This window comes from Thunnus thynnus, chromosome 10, assembly GCF_963924715.1.
Source record: "Thunnus thynnus chromosome 10, fThuThy2.1, whole genome shotgun sequence".
Lineage (NCBI taxonomy): Eukaryota > Metazoa > Chordata > Actinopteri > Scombriformes > Scombridae > Thunnus > Thunnus thynnus.
The window spans coordinates 5,910,863-5,933,183 of NC_089526.1; the positions used below are offsets into that span (position 1 = coordinate 5,910,863).

Below are 22,321 nucleotides of genomic sequence, written 5' to 3' on the forward strand. Positions count from 1 at the left end.
GTCCCTTAAAGTGCCACCGCCCGCCGCTAGAAGCTGGTTCCTACTGACTCCCATTCAACTTCTCTTTAGAAATACTATGTCATTAATGCTTTTCAATGAGTCATTAAGGTCTCAATCAATAAATTCAGGCCCTCTAACATTAGGGTATCGTTGATTGACAGCTGTGTCTAAGTTTAATGTTACTTGATTATAATACCTGCCCTGTTAGCACAATTTAGCTAAAGTAGCTAATGTTAGCCCAACTGCACACCACTCAGTGTTCCCAGTAAGCTAGCGATTGAGGTAGCAGGCCGTGTTTCCGGAGCGTGAAAGACAATACGCCGTACTCCTTATTTGGAAGCTTCTGGCTCCAAACGAATGACCATGTGCTGCAACTCTGGGCTTCAAATGGGCTCCAATACAACCCAATGGGTGACATCACACCTTACTACATTCATCATTATATACAGCATATGGATCACAATTCACCTTCTCTGAAATGAATCTTACATTAACCTCCATCATCACCCTGTTTATTATTATAGCTTTTAACTAAAGAAGCTACTCACCTAATATTCTCTTTTGTCTCTCTCCCTCTTTTTTACTCTCTCTCTCAAAAAAAAGAGAGAAATACAGGAAATTTGTCATTTTTATGCACTTGTGCGTAATGTGTTGCACCTGCAACTTTGTGGCACTTGTGTCAGATGGAAAGAAAGAGTAAAGAAAGAGAGGAAAGTGTGTCTAAACACTGGATTATACCTCCTGAAAATGTATTTGGACTGAAAAAAGGCAACGTTTCAACCCTATACCAGGTCTTCCTCGATCAACGTGACAAAGAGTGACGCATATACAGACACCTAATTAGTTACATCACGCTGACATCATTACATGCTACCTTACAGACAGGACTGCCTGTAGGGTTGAAACGTTGCCTTTTTCAGTCCATTAAATGTTTAAGAGCTATAATCCAGTGTGCACAACACTACTTTATATCCTTAATTGAACCTGTTGTCCTGCACCTGCTCTAAATATATTATGTAATGTGCACACAACTTCCTATTTACTTGTGTCAGGTGGAACATGGAACTGAGTGAGGCTGCTCCTTGATCTGCAGCAGCTCGGATTGTACAACACTTTGCAAAATCTGCCAAATGAATAAATGTTAATACATGTAAAATAGGCAAAGTGTAGGCAGTGACTGTGAAAACTAGCTAGCATCCATGAAAAAAAACAATGGAACTGACAAACAATCACAAGTTTCTCTCTGAATATGTTAACATCCACAAAAAAAACTCTATTGTTCATGAGAGGAAACAGGTTTCAGTTGGATGCTCTGCCTCAAAAAAAAGAGAGACCGCAATGTGTTTGTTTCCCCAAAACAACTTTAGGATAAAATCAAAAGAAAAACCTCATGTTTTGATCATTTTAGTGAATTAAATAAATAATAGACAGCTTTTCATGTCTGTTGGCATTTTAAAGTATAATTTGACTAGTTAAAGAGATGAAAATGTAAATTCTTGGTCTTTTGACTCAACTCTACTGTATGTTTTGAGGTTATATACTTTATAGTGGTTTTGCATTGTTTTGCCTTATATTGAGAAGCTTTTAAAATGATTTTTACACCCTCATGTAGCTGCAAAAATATTAGAAATGTCCCACAACACAACATCACAAACACCACCCTCAAAAATCACCACATATTTAACATCGAAACTGTAAACTTTGCCCTGGTATTTTAATGACAGAAACACTATTTTTATGATAACTTAGTGTTTGGAGCTGGAGATTCAGTTTTGTATGTTGAGACACTCTGAAATACTTCAAGATTTGTCAATGTCTGAACGAAATGTCTGAATTAAATTTTAAGAAACTGATTTTTTTTCACATTATTTGATGTTACTGACAGGAGAGGATTTACTGTATATAACATAATACAACCATATTGACTGATGTGTGTGTGTGTGTGTGTGTGTGTGTGTGTGTGTGTGTGTGTGTGTGTGTGTGTGTGTGTGTGTGTAAAGCTGTCATCATCATCATCTGTCTGCTGCCAATAATTATCAAATAGCTCCATCTTGGGCAAAAGTCTCTTTAGGAAATGTTGACATTCTGGGTTTGTGGTTCTCAACATGTGGTCTGGGGGCCCCTCCAGGGGTCCTTGGGAGGACTCCAAGCATAAACCAAGGTAAGTTTCACTTTTTATTTCCCTCCTCCTCAGTATCGCGCAGTGACAGTTAAGAATATCGTTTTAAATTGTCATCAGCTCCTCTATAGTTCCGTGTAGATGAAGAGTATTCCTCTTCAACAGCACACACTGTCTCTATTTGGGGTCTTTGGTATGAAAAACCCTGACAGCCCGCTTATTTAATTGGCTGCTCGGTATCAGAGCCGCTGTGGGACAGTGTGAGTGTGACGTGGAAGCCGAGGCAGTGATTGGAGGGCAGACTGGAATTATAAGGGGAGGGTGAACAAGACCGAAGCTTCCCAAAGAGCAGCCGGCCTCAGATCTGGCACCGCAGGACGCTCACAAGTCACTGGAGTCAGTCCTCCTCCTCTCCTTCCTTCAACATGCATCCAACAAGACTTAGAACTCGTTTGTGACAAGTGTTTCCAAAGAGGCGAGTTTTTATCCGTTAAGGCGAGCAGATTGTTTGTGCGTAAAGACTGAAAACGGGGAGAAACTGCGCGTATTTTTTTTTCCTCCGCCGGGAGCCAATAACAGGCGGACTCAAGAGGGATTTTTTTTTTTTAAATTTTATTTTGAGGCGGAATAATTTGGTCCAAGCCCTCACTCACCGACATGGAGTACACGTCTTCCCCGAAACCTCAGCTCTCATCCCGGGCAAACGCTTTCTCCATAGCCGCCCTGATGTCCAGTGGGAAGCCCAGTAAGGACAAAGAGACGGAGGAGAACACCATCAAGCCTCTCGGTAAGTCGGACTGGGAGATAAAATAGAACTTAATTCTGGATGATTTGTGCGTAAAGTTTACAGTTTTTTTTAAAGTTGTTTTAGGCAAGAATCCTGAGAGTTTATGAAGGTTTAAATGACGTGCAACCTCCCCGCGAGGAGACAGGGCCGATGAAGCAACAGAGAGAAGAAAAAAGATAAAAACTAACTGGAAATAAAAACAAAACTAGATCTGCACCAAGAGTCAAAGAGGGGGGAAAATATGCAATTAAAGATGGATGAACTATTTTTTGTTGACAGTGAGCTAAAAAGTGAATGGTCAAGACTTTATAATGTTTACAAGTAAATAAGTAAATAGATAATGTGACAAAAAGCCTCTAACATCCTTATAATTCCACAAATACCAGTTATATTTACAGGAGAGTTATGGTGATTGTTTAAAATTGAGTTTACAAAAGAAATATATTATAAGTAAGCTATTATGAATGATTTAAAACATCAAGTGAGAATGTCCAGAAATTAAAAAGAGGAGATGACTGAAGTCTTTGTTGGACACAGTGATGTTTTACAGAATATAAATGGTAACATGCAGGTGATGAAGTGGTTTTTCCTTCACTATTCATTGGATTTTGGAACAAAGTGGTGAAGGAAGGAAGAAAGTGAAAATCAATCTGATTTTATTTTTATTCTCACATACGGAACTTATGTGTCATTTGCAGCTTCAATTATCCAAATTGTTCCACTTTTATTTAATAGCAACCTTCATGAATAGCCAAATTTGATGTCTGTGCATCTTTTTTTAAGGAAAAAAAAAACACTGGCAGACATATCAGTCAGTTCTTCCTTTTTTATTTTTTATAATTTGAGTGAAATTGTTATAAAGGCTTTTTTTCCTTTAACGACAAACACGTTTAATGGATTCAAATACCAAAAATGTTTCCCGTTTTATTTAAATTATCCTGTATATTTTTAATGTGCATGGAGCAGTATAGATAGTCTAATAATAACAATCATTAAAAGGAATAATTAAAAGAAATTCAGACACTGTAAGTTATAGATCTATCTTCTTCTAATCCTATTATAATTGTAGACAATATATAATATATAAGCTATACGATGATTTACTGACTTGATTTTGTGTTCCTGCATGACAGAGCTGCTGCTGTCACTGCTGACATTAAAAAGAAAAAGAAAAGATAAAATAAAATTGTTCTTTCTGTTTCTTCGTGTATTTCCACAAAAAACAAAAACAAAAGAGCAATTCGTTGAGAAGTCCTCCTGCAACCAGCAGTCTCTGCCGGACCTGTCATCTCTGGACGGGCATGGAGACTTCAGCGGGAGCGCGCCCGCGGTGTGCACGGAGCCGCTCATCCCCACCAATCCCGGCATCCCTAGCGAGGAGATGGCGAAGATCTCGTGCAGCCTTGAGACCAAAGAGCTGTGGGACAAGTTCCACGAGCTCGGTACCGAGATGATCATCACCAAGTCTGGAAGGTAAACGGTTAACGACTGTTTCATATTATACAAAATAACTTATATCAGCCCGTATGAGCTGGTTAGACTATAATATAATAATAATGATGATAATACTAGTCCTTATAAATTAGATAAATTGGGGGAAAATATATAAATAGCATGGTCCTGAGTACATTTTTAAACACAAAATTAGCATTTTAAATACTAAATTAGATAGAGAGGGATGCAAAAGGAATATTACATCATATTTTAGGGATACCAGGTTATACCAGGTAAATCTTATAAAAGGTGTTTGTTTTGCTGTCATGTGTCGTGACATGTCAAGCATTCAGGAGGTTTAAACAAAGGTAAAATTAAGGATAAAGCTTATTTGTCTGTGCGTGTGTGTGTGTGTGTGTGTGTGTGTGTGTGGGAGGTGTGGGAGGTGTGATCCAGACAGCACACCTGACCTGAAAAGTTCACCGTTCGTCTGATAAACTATAAGTTTAAAACAAGTTACGTAGAGTCAAGTCACAAAAATAAGAAGCTACGGTCATAAATATAGACCCACAGGGTCTTAATATGTGTGCTTATAATAAGTACATAAATAAGAAAAAATAGTATTAGATTATACTGCAGAGTAGCCTATATCCTGAAATAGAAACATAGTGCTAAGTGACTATAGGTCATTGTGTAAATATATGGTATTTGTAGGTATTTCCGTCCAAACGGGGATCTTTCATAAGCTTAGAAAACATTTATATTTCTACAGATCGCATTCTCGTGTAAATGCATTGCACAAAGGTATTTCTATGGCAATTCGGGAGTTTTAGTAACCTGAGGGAAATTTCATCCTACAAATTTCATCCTACGATGTTTATTTTCTTGGCTTCAGTGTTTAAAACGGACCACTTTTAAGCCAGCAAAATAAAAAAACACATAATGGATTCACTATTTCCCCACCAGGATATTATTCCTGGCAGTGTGGAGTTGGCTTTGGAACAGCATTTAGCCTTCAGGTCGGGAAATAAAATTTACAAAAATACTGTATGTATTTTTGTTAAATACATGAAATATTAAAAAGCAAATAAAAAGAATCCAGACTGTGAGACATGACCTGATATCTGAAAGTGAAGGTTTTTTGATAGTGGCAGTCATATACATTTTGAGATTTTGCATGTTTATGGATTATGTAAATGTATTCATAAGGTTGTGCTCAAAATTAATAATATACAAATATCACTTCTACTATAATAATAATAATAATAATAATAATATGACCTGTCATCTTCAGGAGGATGTTTCCCACCATCCGGGTCTCTTTCTCCGGGGTAGACCAGGACTCGAAGTACATCGTGTTGATGGACATCGTCCCGGTGGACAACAAGCGGTACCGGTACGCCTACCACCGCTCCTCCTGGCTGGTGGCCGGCAAGGCCGACCCTCCTCTGCCCGCCAGGTACAGACACTCGCCGTCCACACAGCTTATAACCAGCAGCTCAACAGAAAAGACAGCCTGGTTGATTTTTTATCACTGTGAAAAGAAGAAAAATGAAGAAAGACATAGAAAATAATAGAAAAAGCTGAAAAACAATGTTCAAATGAGGCGAACTCAGCCTAGAATTGCAACTAGGATATGTAAATATATGTGTTTTATTTTAGTGTAAAGCTAATTAGGCCTATGTTTATAGGCTATATAACTACGCTGAAATTCGCTGGTGTATTTTGTTCATGTTACCTGGCAGACGCTTCATAGATGACTGTTTTGCCCCAGAGGTCGGTGTTAATAACAGGAGCCGTCTATCAGTAACTGTTATAATGGGATTTATTGTGGTCAGCCTACGCGTTTCTTTTTATTCAAACACCATCAGCAACCTCGGATAAAAAAAAAAACTGAAACCGGCACATTAATTGAGACCAATGAACAGGAAGCATCTGGGAAGACTCACAACATGCAGATTGATGACATGAAGATGTGAGTTCAAGCAACAGGCCAGCTGAGGAGTGCATGTAGGGCCGTCTGTGCGTGGACACTGAGGTCAAGTCTATTTTTTTTTTTTTCCGGGGGTTTGGTAACCCGGGGTGGAGGCTGCATTCAACAATTTAAGAAAAATGACACATGGTGGATATTTTATATGCTGGTTCCAATATTTTTAGATTCAGTATAATTGAACTGCACCACTTTTAGACCGAGAAAATAAGTAACCAAATAAAGGATTCAGTATTTCCCTACCAGAATGTCTTTCCTGGCTTCATGATGGGAAAAACTTAATAAAGAAAACATTAGACTCTCCTTTTGGTGTCTTGAATGAGGTTATAGTCTAAATTAGACTCATGTTTTTTTTTAATCCTGGCTATACCCTGCATGTGGTTTAAACTTCCCTACAATTCCTAGCATACCTAGCCTATACAAAGATCTAAACATAATTAAATCGAAATGGCCTAATTCATTTCTTAGGACAATGTGGAGTAATGTCAGCAGATGTAACAGCAGGTAGACAAACTATCTGAAGGCTATTAGGCTATTTTGGCAATAATGCCTCATTATAATGTCTCTAATGTCTCTCTAATGTCTCTTTTAATGTCTATTTGCTTTATTTGTGTAGGCCTAATGTAGCCTAAATTAGCCGTAGGCTACAAATACAAACAAACCGTACAGGGTCACAGTCAATTTTGAAAAATTAAGGGGAAAAAATGAAATATTTTTTCGATTTATTCTTGGTCTTGTCTTTGCTCTCTAATACAAAAAATAGACTAACAAAAATGAAATTAAAATAAAGAACGCTTTTAGAACGGTTGCTAGGCTACACGTCACGCAGGGAATCGAACGCTGGCTTCGAACGCCTCTCAGCCAATCAGAGCTGAGGACGTGACCCACTGTTCTTCTTCTTGTCCTCCTCCGGCAGGTTGTACGTTCACCCGGACTCTCCGTTCACCGGAGAGCAGCTGATGAAGCAAATGGTTTCCTTCGAGAAAGTCAAACTGACGAACAACGAACTGGACCAACACGGACATGTGAGCACTTGTCACTTCATTTCTCTTCTGCCTCGTGAAAACAGAAAAGCACGTCGAGTATTAACCCAATTATTACTACGGTTAGCTAATGTTTATGAGCTGTAACGTTAGCATATAAGCTACATTTCAGGTGAAACAAAAACAGACTCAAAGCAAAGTTTAAATACTTATTATAGGCGACCAGAGAGGCCTGCTAACATTTTTAATTGGCTAAATGAATGATATAAATGTGTAAGTAGGCTATGTTTTCTGGTCTGGATTTATTATTATTATTATTATTCCCATAAATTCGACAGGTTACCTATAAGCCTGCATATGGTTCAAATAACATGTAAAATATATTATAAACATAAAAACGCTGAAGTTAAAAAGTCATGCAGAGCTTCCATAAATAGTGAACAGTATTCGTCTCTCTGTCACAAATAAAAGGCCGGTGTGACTCTTGCAAATTGCTCCTTTAATCCTCCTTTCACTGAAGGCAGCACGACAAGCACCAGCAGGGAAGAGAAAAACAGTTAGCGTTTATCCATTAATTAGCCAACAGTAGGATGTAGACTGCAGGTAATTATTATCTTGAAGTGTGTGTGTGTGTGTGTGTGTGTGTGTGTGTGTGTGTGTGTGTGTGTGTGTGTGCTTGCTTCAGTCAAGAAATAGATTCATGACACTGTTTGCATGAAAGTAACCAACACAAGCCGACAGTATGAGCACATAAAACCAAAACATGCTGAATATTCCTTGTAATTATTTGACTTTTGTCAGATTTTTTTTTTGTTGATAATCCAATTTCTACAGAGAATATTAAAAACATTTTATCTGGTAAAATATACCAAAGTTGTTTGTTTTAAGAGGAAATCGTGTATTTATGCCAAAAGGAGATTGACACAAACATAAAATGCATATTGGGAATTAAACTACTAAAATATTTCATTTTTGGCAACCAGACCAAGTTTAGATTTATTTATTTGATTTATTTATTTCACTGATTTTTTAAATTAATTTTGCTGATTAATTCAAATCATATAAATATATCATATAAATGAATTCATGAGTTAAATTAAATTAATTTGCAGTCTGTAGCTTTACATTTTTAAACAGAGGTAACCTAAAAGCAATGCAAAATAAAGCATTACTGTACCCAGAATAAATACAACCAAAAATATCCTAAATGAAACCATTTGACAAATCATTCAGTCACACGGCCGTATGGATTAATTATTTGATGAATATGAGGGAGAGACATTCTCATTACACTAAAAACAGGGCTACGATTTTAATTAATATAAATAGCACTTTTTTCCTGACTTTTTTGTGGCTTTATTATCACTGACATACATAGAAGTAATGTATATGGTGCATCCTTGTAGCTAAAAGCAGTATTTATATTGCTGAATTTCACTGAGGCACTTACAGTACTGTACACTCAGATAACCTGCATCCTGTGATTGACAGTAAGTTTTATGACTGGAAGCTCATATTGGTTTAAAACATAAAATGCCACACACACAAATTACATCTTTAATTTATTGGCCTGAGTCAGTAGTTGAGAAAGATAAACTGTTTCCTGGGCCGCAGCCAGACAGAAACAACTATGGAGGGGAAATTCTCACCCTGATGCTGCAGCTGCAGCGTTAACAACTTTATCTGTTCGCACTTGTCTCTCTTTCTTCTGTCCAATCGCTCCATCCCTCCCTCTGCCTTTAATTCTTCTGTCTTTTTATTCTTCGTCTCTTTGCACAGCATCCCCGTCTCTCTCTCTCTGTCATCACAAGCTCTTCATGCTTTTGTTTTTCTTCTCCGTCTTTGTTGTCTTTACTTTCCCTTCCAATAAGAATTATGAGTCAGTTGCATATGAAGGCTTTTTATTTTCAAAACATATCCAAAGCTGCACAAAGGCCAAAGCACTTAAGAAATATGTTCAAATTTGTTAATTTACCATTTCACAAATGTTTTACAGTTGTAGATATATTTCTTTATTTTTTACTTAATTTTTAGTATTTTTTGTCACAATGTCAGACTTTGTAAGGGATATAATTATAAACTCACCTTTCTAATCTTTATAAACAAAGTTTTATATATATCTTAACACCTGCGGCAATGCAATATTCCCCAGTGAATTTCACTTTAACTTAGGTGTTATATAACATCTAGAGCTGCAACGATTAGTCAATTAATCGATTAGTTGCCAATTATTAAATTAATTGCTCGGAATTCTCGGAATGCATTTATTGTTTTAAGTCATTTTTCAACATTTTTTGTATTTTACCAAATTACCGAGCAATGAGCAACTCAGCCAGTAAGTGAGTACTCCTCCTCATTTTAATCACACCATCATAAATAAATAACTCCTCTCAGCTGCCTCTGCTCTACAGTAGGCTACATGTTGCACTACAGTATAAATTAACACTGTGCTGTTCTCCGTTTCTTTTGCACAACCTTCATTCTCAAGACATCTCAATTCTTTGCACTACAGTTTGTGATATTTCTAGCTTGTGTGATATTTTTACATATTTTATTTTTTAATCTACTGTGAATTATTTTAGTTTTTTAGTCTAAATTACACTAAAAATCACTAAAAACAGACCCAATGTCTTAACTTTACCCAGTACCTCAGACAAAGGCTGTTTTGATCCAGTAACCCAACAGTAATATAAAAATAACATTTAAACTGTACTTATATATATACAACTATATATCATATAGTTGTTGAATTGTGTGCCATTTCTGTCTGTATGTCGCTGACTGATCCGTTCATTGATTCTGGCTCCGCTCTTCCTCCGCAGATCATCCTCAACTCCATGCACAAGTACCAGCCGCGGGTCCACATCATCAAGAAGAAAGACCATACCGCCTCGTTGCTCAACCTCAAGTCCGAGGAGTTCCGCACCTTCGTCTTCATCGAGACCGTCTTCACCGCCGTCACGGCCTATCAGAACCAGCTGGTGAGTGACTGACGGCTGAAGCGGGCCAACGGCCGTAAAACTTCAGGCCTCGTCTGTCTTCAAGGCTTTAAACTTTCCTTTTACTTGATTGTATCACATGATCTTCCTCAGCAGATGGAGTTCGCCCGTTTGTCGTGGAATTTCCATTTCCACTTTGTCCTTGTTGGCTTAAAATGATGAAGAATTTTCAATCTCAATAAAATAGCTTTTGAATTTGACTTTCTGCATTTAATAAGCCTGTGATGCAACTATTTTAACATGTTTCTCAAACTGGTCCTGCACTGGTGTCCCTTCCATTGCCTCATAGTTTATTATGTTGCACAAGAGGAGCCATAATAACCAGTAACAGCAATTAAAGGATTTAGTGGCATCTTGCGGTGAGGTTGCCGATTGCAACCAAATGAATACACCTCCCCCTCACCCTCCCCTTCCAAGCCTGTAGGAGAACCTATGGTGGCCGGGAAACTCATGAAAAATGCAAAAGGCCTTCTCTAGAACCTTTCTAGTGTTTGGTTTGTCCGTTCTGGGCTACTGTAGAAACATGGCAGAGCAACATGGCATTTAAAACATACTTATGAATATTATATTCCATTTCTGCCAAGTCTGTTCCACTGGATGCCACAAAATCTTACACACTGGTCCTTTAATACATAATTAATATCTTTATATTTAAAGCCTGAGCTGTATTGTGTTTGTAGTGTTGTAGTAATATTACAGAGAAGAAAGCCAAGCTGCAGGAAGAAGCATGTTGAGGCATCTTCTTCTTCTTCTTCTGCTGCTAGAAAGAAAGAAACAACAAAAGCAGAAAAGATAAAAACTGATGATTTTTGAAGAGCACATTTTGCACATAGTGTCTTTAACAGAGCGAGGGATCATGGGGGACAGGTGTAAAAAAAAAAAAAAAAAAAAAAAAAGAAGAAGAATAATTAACACCTCTCACTCTCCTCTCCTGACGTGTTTCCCAGATAACCAAACTGAAGATTGACAGCAACCCCTTCGCCAAAGGTTTCCGGGACTCGTCGAGGCTGACAGACATGGAGAGGTACAGGGGATTCTGGGTCCTGCACTGTTTGTTTACGTTTGTCCCTGCCGCTGCCGATAAGATACACGAGGAGGGAGCGCACGCGCGCTTGTGTGTGTGCGTGTGTGTGTGTGTGTGCGTGTGCGTGTGCGTGTGTGTGTGTGTGTGTGTGTGTGTGTGTGTGTGTGGAGGGGAGTATGAGATCTCGGCTCATTAGTAAATACAGAAGCTTCAGTGTTTATTTCTCTCTGTTTGTGTCAGTATGAACAGATAATCCACATTTCATTTCACAGTCTTTCTTTTATCATTTCCTTTCATGTTTTTTTTTCTCTCTCATTTTTCTTACATTATCTCCCTCTTTGTGTTTCTGTTTTTCTGTTTTTGCTTTCTAGTCTTTTCTGTCTTTCTTTTATTGCTCTCTTTTGCATCTTTCTCTTCTTTATTTTCTTACTTTCTTGTCTATCTTTTCTATTTTTTTTTGTTCTTTCATTCTTTCTTGTTCTGTCCTTCTAGTCTTTTCATTCATATCTACCCTTCTTACTTTGCTGTCTTTCCTTTTTTCTTCCTTTCTATCCTTTCTTGTTTTTTTGTCTTTATATTTCTATTCCTTGTCTTTCCTTCTCTCTTTCATTTTATCCTCTCTTATCTTCCTTGTCCTACTTTCCTTTTTTATTTCCTGTCTTGTTTACGTTTTTCTTGTCATCTTCATTACTTGATTTTTCCTCGTCTTCCTTCCTCCAATCTTAATTTCCTCCTCTCATGTCTCTCCTTCTTGCTTTTCTCTCCTTCTGTCTTTCTTTTCTAGTCTTTACTTTTTTCCTTTATCATGTCCTCCCTTCTTACCCTGTCTTTCCTTTTTGTCTTTCATTCTTCCTTTCTTGTTTTTCATCTTTCTATGTTACCCTTCTGTCTGTTTCTACTTGTCTCCTCTTTTTCTCTTCTTTCTTTCATTCTGTCATCTCTTCATTTTCCTTTTTATTTCCTGTCTTTATTGCAGTAGCGTAGGCAGAGATCACAGTGTGGATGCAGAGAAAATCAGGTCCAAGACCAAAACATACTTAATAGGTTCTGAAACACATGTTAACCAAAATAGGCCATTACAACTATACCTGAATGCACCACAGTTTAATCATACAAGCCTTAGACATCATCAGACGTAACGTTATAAGCACCAAGACGAACATTAACAGCATCGCATAGCCTGGCGGGGCAGCCACATAACACACACACACACACACACACACACACACACACACACACACACACACACAGATGGCAGACGCAGCAACTGTAGTATAGTGGATAAGTCTCGGGCTCGTGCGTCCTCAAGCCTTGAACAAATAAACATTATAGTAAAACACAGTTCATATTCAGTCTTGGGCATTTAAAATGTTTGAATCTGCTTCTCTGAGTGCATGGCTGCAGGTACCTGTGCTTTGGCATGGAGGGGTGGAGGTCGTCGTCGGAGAATCAAGTGCTAAGTCACATGCTGCTGCTGACGGGGAAAGGGCTGAATTAGCAGCTATGTACGTGTCGTTACTACTTGGCACTCGTTGAGGGGAAACTGGCGTAGTGGGTGTCTGGGTTGAGAATGATAACTGAACTCCAGCTGAATACTCTTCCTCCTGCTCCTCTTTTTTTGGACAAGCAAACTGCTTTGTTTTTGCCATTGTTTTTATCTTAAGCTATATTAAAAGCAGATAGCTAGTGGAAAGTAGGCTTCTGTTCTTCTGTGCAATGTGCACTGAGTGAAAGAGGAGCAGCTGCTCACATTCTGGCATTTGCAACATGCACTGCCAGTCAAAAAATCTGACCTCTCATCATCATCATCATATGGTAAACAAGAGGCAAGGGACAAGAATTGTTTTATTTTTATTGATCATGTAGTCAGATAATTGAAACAGTATTCATTGACTGTTATTCACTGGATGATCCAGTGAAAAAGGAAGCAGCTACACACCTGCTTCATTGTTCTCTTGCTGTCTTAAATTTTTAGTTTCATTTTTTCTCTTCTTGTCTTTTTCCTCTTTATTTCCTTTCTTGTCTTGTCTACATTCTTCTCGTCTGTATTCATTGTCTTTTCCTTTTGTAGTTTCTTTCTTGTTTACATTTTCTTTTCTTTCCCTGTCTTCCCTTCTTCCTTTCTTTCATCCTTTCCTCTCTTGTCTTTCTGTCTCACATTCTTTCCTTCTTATATTTGTTCTGTTCCTTCTTTCCTTTTATTTTTTTTTTCCTTCTGTCTTATGTTTTTTTTTCCTTTCTAGTCTTTCCTATTTTCTGCCTTTCTATCTTGTCTTTCCTTCTTATCTCGTTGTCTTTTGTTTTTCTCTCCTCTTATTTTTCTTGTCCTTTGTCTTGTCTTCTTCCTTTCATTCTACTCTCTTGTTTTTCCCTTTTTGATTTCTCTTCTTGCCTGTTTTTCTTTCTCTTTCATTCTTAAATTGTTTTTCTTTCACTGTCTTCTTTTTCCTCATTATTTCCGCTTTTGCCTTTTTTCTTTCTTTCTTCCATTCTTTGGTTCTTCTCTTTCTTGTCTACATTCCTTCCTTTCTTGTCTTTTCTTTAATCTCACGTCTTTCCTTCTTTCCCTCTTGCTGTTCCATTTCCCTGCCTTTCTTTCTGGTATCTTTCCTTTTCATCCTTTCTTGTTTTTCCTTCTTTACCTCTCTCCTTCTGGTCTTTCTTGTCTATTTATTTCATTCCTTCTTTCCTTTCTCTTTTATTTATTTTCTTGTCTTCCTTTCCTTCTTATCTATTCCTTCTTTTCCTTTCTTCTTTCCGTCATTTCCAGTCTTTGAACTTCTAATCCAGCCCTCTTTCTCTTATTCTTTGATTTGTTCCATTCTTGTCGTTTTCCTTCCTCTCCTCTGTACTTATATTCTATTTTATTTCACTGTATTGTGCGACAGAGAGAAAGAAGTTCATGCTCGATGCCTCACAAACACATATACACACAAACACACACACACACACACACACACACAGTTACAATCCTCATCCAAAGGATTTTTATGGACGCTGCCAAAACACACACTTCTCGTAATTCTTGATTCCGGTACAACGGCCAAAATCAGCTGACAAAATCAAACCATCTGCCCATTTCCCTCAATCAAACATCCTGAAACAGAGACCGCCGAAACACAGCCAGACACCCCCCTCCTCCTCCTCCTCCTCCTCATCCTCCTCCTCCTCCTCCTCCTCCTTCTTTTTCTTCTCTGTCTTTCTCTATTTGAGGGCTGTGAATTAGACCTGATCAATTGATCTTCGGGGAGCTGCAGAAATCACATTAGTCTGGAGTCGGCCACTGCACTAAAACACACTGTAATTCAATTGGCCGCAGTGACTGATTGAAACCAGCATGCCCCGCCCGCCCTCACCTCCCTCCTTACCCTGCCGTGCATTGTGGGAGTTCGCTGTGGCCTCTGCGCCGGAGGGGCCCGACGCTGATAAAAACACACACATTTGTACTCCTCTGCTGACAGATATTGCACTTTCCTAACCTAATTGGAGGGGCAGGGGCTGCAGAGAAGGGGGGGGGGCTGCTAATGTGGACGCATGGCTCTCATGATGCAGACCACTTGGCCTGTCTGTCCACACACACACACACACACACACACACGCACTAGCTCACTACCTCCCCCAACAATTTGTGTCACTGTGTTTGAGAAGTGCCGTCTGACAAGACTCAAATGAGCTAATGCACTTTGTGGGATAGTGAACACACACACTCACATGCCAAAAATCTACATATACAGTCAACACAAATAGAAGAACAGCTACAGACAAAGACACACACATATTCAGACATGTCAACACAAACAAACCTGTAAACAAAACTAAATATACGGAAATATGTAAACAGGAAATAATGCCCGTCATATTCTGTGATTCTGACAGATCAACCATGAAAAACAACTAAAATGTCAACTAAAAGGATCAGATAAGCTTCATACAGCAGACTAATTATCACAGCTTTCAAAATAAGGGACCCTTTGAAAACATGTTTCTGTAATATGTATATTTTACATGTTTTTGCATTCTTTTTTAGAATATAAATTAAGAAAAGGTAATTAAAATTATTGAAAAATCAAATTTTTTGCTAACATACAGTAGGAGAAAAAATTCTATTCATGATTACAATTTAATTTTTCCTTTTTAATTCTGATCTTCTGACTAGAGCTGCAACAATTAGTCGATTAATAGATTAGTTGTCAACTTTTAAATTAATTGCAAACTATTTTGATGATCAATTAATTGTTTGGAGTCCAGCTGAATATCTTTGGGTTTGAGGACCAACTAATTGATTAATCAAGAAAATAGTTGACAGATTAATCGATTATGGAAATAATAATTAGTTGCAGCCCTACTTCTGACATATATTTATGGCGTTTGTTTTATGTTGTCAGTCATTGTTGCCTATTAGGACGGTCCTGAAAAATACATTTTTAATCTCGAAGCCTCTCCTGGTTAAATGAAGGTTGAAATATATATTTAAAAGTCACAATCTGACAACACTGGAACTGTCTTTCTTCTGTTCATTGCAAATATTCTACAATAGAAAATAAGTGTTCTGTACTCTTGTGTAATTATTAATTGTGTAATACATGAAAATTATAGAATTATATTCATTCAATTATTCAATTATATTCAAGAATCAGACATTTTTTTTATATTCAACTATTTTATTATTCTGAAAATCATTTTACAATTTTCATATTTACTGACAATATAAATTTCTTAAATGAAAAAAAGAGATTTATTTTGGGGCTCTCTCTTCGGCTTTTGCTGCAGGGAAAGTGTTGAGAATCTGATCCACAAGCACTCGTACGCCCGGTCGCCGATCCGAACCTACGCCGGCGACGAGGAGAACCTGGGCGAGGACGGACACTCCACACACGCCAGAGGTGAGCGGCTGTCACACACACACAACAGATTATCATTCATCACAGATACAGTAGATGAAAGAGATCTTTCAAAAAAGAACAAAACAAGAACTTAATGTGGGAGAAGACTGGTGTTACTCTTCATATTTGTGTCAATAAATCCCTTGAAAAGACTAAAACCAATAACATTGTTTTAGTCATTTTTTAAGCAAAAATGTCAAACATTTGCTGGTTGCAGCTTCTCAGATGTGATGATTTTATTGGTTTTCTTTGTCCTCTGTGTTGTTAAACTGACTGTCTTTGGGATTTGGACTGTTATTCGGAAAAAACAAGACACTGGCAGACATGACCTTGGGCTGTAGGAATTTATAGCATTTTTTACCATTTTCTGTCATTTTGTAGACAAAACAACAAATCGATTGATCGAAAACATATCTGGCAGATTAATCGTTAGTCGCAGCCCCACAAACATTACTCAAACAGGAGTAAACAGTGTATTTGTTGGGGACTATTTTTAGCAGCGGATTAATCCACATTTGGTGCTGTAGTGAGTTTTTCTGGCAGCAGGACAGTTTATGTGGGATTGAGTCAAAATAAACTACAGTGTGTGTGTTCATGGTAATAAAGGAACTTAATAGTTTATAGACAACATCGGAGGTCTGTGGCACAGAGGAGGAGGAAGTTGGTTTTGGTCTTTTCATGGAATTTGTTGGTTAAGATAAATATAAATATAAATTAGCAGCTTTTTCCTTTAACAACCTACAGTATGTATATCTCACCCTCATATTTATATCCACCTCATGTGTCCTGCAGGTTCAGCGTTCACCGCCTCAGACAACCTCTCCCTGAGCTCCTGGGTCACCACCACCTCGGGCTTCTCGGGCTTCCAGCACCCACAGTCCCTGTCGGCCATGGGCACCAGCGCCGCCTCCCTGCCCCACCCCATCCAGGGTTCTCTGCCCCCCTACAGCCGGCTGGGCATGCCGCTGACGCCCACCGCCCTGGCTGGAACCATGCAGGGCAGCGGGCCGTCCTTCCCGTCCTTCCACATGCCTCGTTACCACCACTACTTCCAACAGGGGCCCTACGCCGCCATCCAGGGACTCCGCCACTCCTCCACCGTCATGACGCCCTTCGTATGACTTCGTCCTGGGGAGGAGATGGCCGAACCTCGCTCTGACGCTCATCCCCACTCCAGTGCAAACACGACAAGTTATTTCTCCACTCCTGCCCATCACTCATCCAGTTTCTATCTTCCCCTCTGGTCTTTGTAAATAGTTCCCCCGCAGCAAGTGAGGTGACGGTAACGGTGAAAGAAGGACCTGCGGAAACACCAGTAGGTCCGGAGGTTTCGACTCGTGACATTGTACAAACACTTACAACCTCAATACAAACTAGAAAACAAAATGCAAGACAATAGAAGGAGCATGTCTGATCCTGGCCCTTGAAGAACAGAAAGTGGATTCCCAAATCCTCAATTTAAACTCATTTTAATGATATTTAGAAGACCCTGCCTCCCTCTAAAGATGTAACAGTTGCTACTGGCTACAGGGTCTCCACCGAGGCTTTAAACAATGCTTTTTGGAGCGACTCGTCTGATGCTGTGTTGGACTCCGAGACTCAGTCTGAGTCTGTGAACGATTCAATGAAACAGCTTAGCAAAGAGACGGAGCCGCCATCTCAGCTTTCCTGTGTTTTCTAGAAGGCCAGCCATATGTACAGTCGAAACTCCACACTCTGTCGAAAGTAATGTCAGAAACATACGTTAAAATGCATTGTACAAAGATGAAAATGTTACATTTACTCATAGGAAGATTCTCACTGTAGAGTGCAAAAAAAAAAAATCATAGGACGCATGCTGACCGCAGTAGACAAACCTGCTGGGTGAACTTTATATGGAATAATGTGGGATAAATAAGCTCACCTACGACAGGGGCGAAGGCTTTAAAGGCCTGGTCACACCAGTGTTTTAAAAAGAGCAAAATCAGTTCATTTCAGTGGAATCACAACAATCTGTGGATGTGCAAATCAAATAGATGCAAATTTTTCACATCAGGTTCAACTTTGATGAACTTTGGCAGGCAAATTTGCACCACTGACCATCGTCAAAACATCTTGACTGTACTGACCTTTTTAAGGAACAAAGAATCTTATTTGACCTCCTCTGTCAGACTATAAACTGCTTCACAAACCTATAATGCCTGCAGACAATTATGAGACAAGAGTGAATGATACAAATACAATAAACTGTGTGAACTTACTGTCCCATTAGCGACCAAGCTAACAGGATTGCTAGCTTACAGTTAACGCTAGTCAACTGACAGGCTATCCCGTTTCCTAGAAATTACATTTATATATCACTAAATTGCTTTCCAAATTATGTTTTGCTATCAAACGTAACTGCTGCTTGGATTTAGTTCACTGGCAATGTTTTTTTTTCAAATTAATGAAGCGTTTACATTTATGTAGCTGCACTGGAGTCGCAGGGAGGAGGTCGGAGTGTAAGGCGAGTGTACAAAACGCGTGATGTTGACACCAGAGATCGAGGTTTGCATCCTGAGTTTATGTGTGTTTGGGTTTAGGCAACAAAATCACTAGCCAAAGTGCTGCCAGTGTCAAAACATGACCATAAAAAAGTTTAAAAGTTTGTAGTCACTACTAGCAGGTATTGTTGCAAGATCTGATATTTTGACACAGGAAAAAAGAAATATGTTGTCACTGAGCATTTTACATTTTTGCAACTTTCAAAATAGTAATTTTTTTCACAGAAAACTAATTTGGGTGACTTTAGGTTTCCTTCACAACATATTTGCTGTTGCAATTTAGTTTTATATAAACATAATTTCTAGGAGCTGCATTAGTTCACCAACTCGCTGGTGAGTAGATCCAACGTCATCCAGCTTCTACTACCACCTACAGTATTTCACCATGATTCGTGGATGAATTTCACTGTGTCACTTTCTGGTGTGACCAGACCTTAAAGTTATACTATGCAGGATTTTCCTACAAAAAAACCAATGTATAGACTCATACAAAAGTAATCCCTCTCAATCATCACTTATGACTCACTAGAAGTGTGTAGCGGTGTATTTATCTACAGAGACTATTATTTTGCTGTGTTCGGGACGTTTCAGGGCATCAACCTTTGGGCAGTCTGTGTGTATCCCCAGCTAATAACAGCGCGCAGGTGTGAGGTCGGACTTGTAGCATAGCAACCAGGTTACATCACTGTCTCCGTCTCTCTCCTCTGCTCTCCGTCTGTGTCGTGGATGTATAAAGAGCTGCAGGTCTGTGTGTCTGCTTGACACACGCAGAGCAGAGAGGCCACAGTGGACAGCACCTTCCCGCAGGGTTGTGCGGGGTGTGGGTGTGTTTATTTGTGCTTTAGAACGTAACCGCCATGAAACAATCAGAAAATAACGTTTTATCAGATTCACTGCTTTGTTTTCACTACCACCGCTCCCTCTCCTCATTCATTCTCTAGCTCGTTCGACCACTGCTGCTCTCTCTCACTCTCGCTGTGGTGTCATTGAGCCGGAGAAGAGGGGTCAAATTTGAATGTTACGTTTACAAACAGCACCTGACAAATCCTGCATAGTATACCTATAAGTAAGAGCGGAGAGTTCAAAAACATCAGTTTCAGAATATTTTAATTCACTTTTAATTTTCTCAAGTGTCTGAAACTGGCCATAAATGTACCCATCCTTAATTTAATATCTGTTTTCACTGGTCTTGAGGGAAACAAACTGGTAGAATTTGAACTTACTGATCATGAATTGTAATCTCTTTAATATTAGAACACACAGAAGCATTTGAAGGGTAACAACAGTGTGATTTTATCTTTTTTTACATTTGTCTGCACCGTGTTTTAAGTTGCCGACCGTTGACTGCAGTTTGCTAGCAGTCGGTCTTCAGCAGGTGTTACCGAGCTGATGCATGGCCGCGTTGGATCGTGTCGACAGGGCTTCCACACTCGGAAATAATGGCTCTGCGCTGTCTCATTTAAAACACGCAGAGAGGAAGAAGCTGCACGAGTCAACTCACACACTCAGTAACAGTGCAGTTGCATTAAAATGGCAGCTCGCTGGTGGAGGAGTAAACGTTTATTTTAAAATCACAAGCAGCACAGATGAGACGGTCCGACCTGGTGACGATTAACGACGTAGCTTTTGGAATACAACTTATTACGAAGGCGGTTTTTAAATCCAGGCGCTCCACAGCAAAAACTCTCCATCTTATCAAGTAACTGTTGTCTATTATTGAACCATAAAAATTAAAATCTGAGGCAGATATGAGCTTTTTGTCTGTCGACAGATAAGTAACAAGAAATTAGAGTTCAGAAATGCCAAAATATTTTTGAGGTAAAGTCTCCATTGCATAGTGTTTCCACCAATGTTCATTTTTCATTTGTGAAACAGTAACAGTTATTATCATTATCATTTACTCTGCAGATTATTTAAGCAATACATTAATTAATTGATCATGCTCTCTATAAAAAGTCAGAAAATTGTGCGAAGTAGCCCAGCGAGATGAACTCAAATGTGTTTTCCAAACAACAGTTCAAAATCTAAACCAGGAATGGTTTGGGAATTTTGTTTGAAAAAAATTACAGAAATCATTGATCTAATTATCAAAATACCTGCCAGGTTGATTTTCTGTTGATTGTCTGTTCTGATAGAATAGTCGACTAATCATTTCAGCTCAAAATTCTTTAAAAAAAGAAAAAAATTAAGCAGGTCCTTATCCAAAATGTTTGTTAATGTTATGAATTTATGAATAGAAGAGTATCGGCTGATGCATCATTGTCTGATTTTTAAAATTTAAAATATAAATATTGGTATCAGCCTCCAAAATCCAGTATCAGTTGGGTAATATTAAAAGATTTGTCAATGGTCTACCGTTACAGTGGGATTTGTTCAACTTGTTTCCAATATAAATGAACTACAGTCTCATTTCAAGTGTCACATTATTGTTTCTAGAGCAGCAATGTCTCGTTTCATGATCCAGACACTCATTTGCTAGAAAATTACTGATACAAATTCGATCATATTGGACACAAGTTGAAATAATTTTACCACACTGGCAGATTATTTCACTGTTGTAGGGAAATATGACCATTGAGGACACAAGAACTGACAAAATGTCCGGTTTGGGTGAAGATTTTTTGCAGTGAGGCTGTCACGTTTATGCACAAAAATCCACAGAAACACAAAATGTTTCAGCATCTTGCATCATAAAGGCACCGTTTGGTTGAATGGAAAATGGGGCGTTATGTTCATTCAGAGGTGTGTTTAATGGATGATAATCCTGTACTATGGAGGCTTGATGAAAATAAATGAAACAAATGTATAAAAGTGATAACATACAACACTGTAAAAGTTTGACTTCTGCAACATTTTCACATCATAAGAAGCCTGTCGCAGTGGAATATGGACGTTAACGTTCTGTTTTGACGCATTGCACATCAGTAACGTGCAAGCAGTTTATTTTCTCTCAGAGGAAAGATAAGAAATCTGTCAATACTTTCAATTTCTTTGCTTCCGAAATCAAATCTTGGTCCTCTGTTTAATAGGTTGTGCAAATGAACTGAATGTTTAAATGTAGAAACACTTTTTTTCATTTTGAACCATACGCACAGTCCCGATTTACCACTGAAAATAATCTTTCTCTGTTTTTTTTTTTTTTTAAATGTTTTGTTTCCTTTTGTACGCCATAATCTGAATACGATACCGAGTGAGATTGTGGGGTTTTTTTTGATGACTTTTAAGTGCAATATATTTATTTTGCTCTCTGGAAATAATGTGTAATGTACTATGCCGCATTTAAAAAAAAATAGTTATTTGTAAACCTTGAGAAATATATATCACCACCCAAACACTTTGAGTTATTTTTTTCACTGACTGAAACTATGTACACTTTTCTCTCTCGCAATGAATTACAGAAAAATAAATTAAATTGTGAAATCATTTAAAAACCACAGCTGATATACAGATGTTTATTTAGGTCTCTGGATAAACCAACATTTCATGAGTTTTTATTCATGTTTTTTTTTTTATTCCCACAGATTTTGGCATCAATCCAAATGTTAGATCTTGACAACTTTTCTACGTCTAATCTGAATTT

At 38.4% G+C, this 22,321-nt stretch overlaps 1 protein-coding gene across 3 annotated transcripts; it reads left to right on the plus strand.

Annotated features, from left to right (window-relative positions):
- Window positions 1–2,453: 2,453 nt before the first annotated feature.
- On the plus strand, window positions 2,454–22,075 carry tbx20 (T-box transcription factor 20). 3 transcript variants are annotated; one of them, XM_067600607.1, is made up of 9 exons: window positions 2,454–2,906; window positions 4,142–4,379; window positions 5,635–5,799; window positions 7,247–7,355; window positions 10,136–10,294; window positions 11,260–11,336; window positions 12,728–12,841; window positions 16,107–16,219; window positions 17,012–22,075. In XM_067600607.1, the coding sequence occupies exons 1-9, from the start codon at window positions 2,777–2,779 to the stop codon at window positions 17,338–17,340; spliced, it is 1,434 nt and encodes a 477-aa protein (XP_067456708.1). In that variant the 5' UTR covers window positions 2,454–2,776; the 3' UTR covers window positions 17,341–22,075. The 3 variants fall into 3 exon arrangements, with proteins under 3 accessions (XP_067456708.1, XP_067456711.1, XP_067456710.1); XM_067600610.1 differs by lacking the exon at window positions 12,728–12,841; XM_067600609.1 differs by lacking the exon at window positions 12,728–12,841 and having other exon boundaries at window positions 11,260–11,335; window positions 16,103–16,219.
- The last annotated feature ends 246 nt before the right edge of the window (window positions 22,076–22,321 follow it).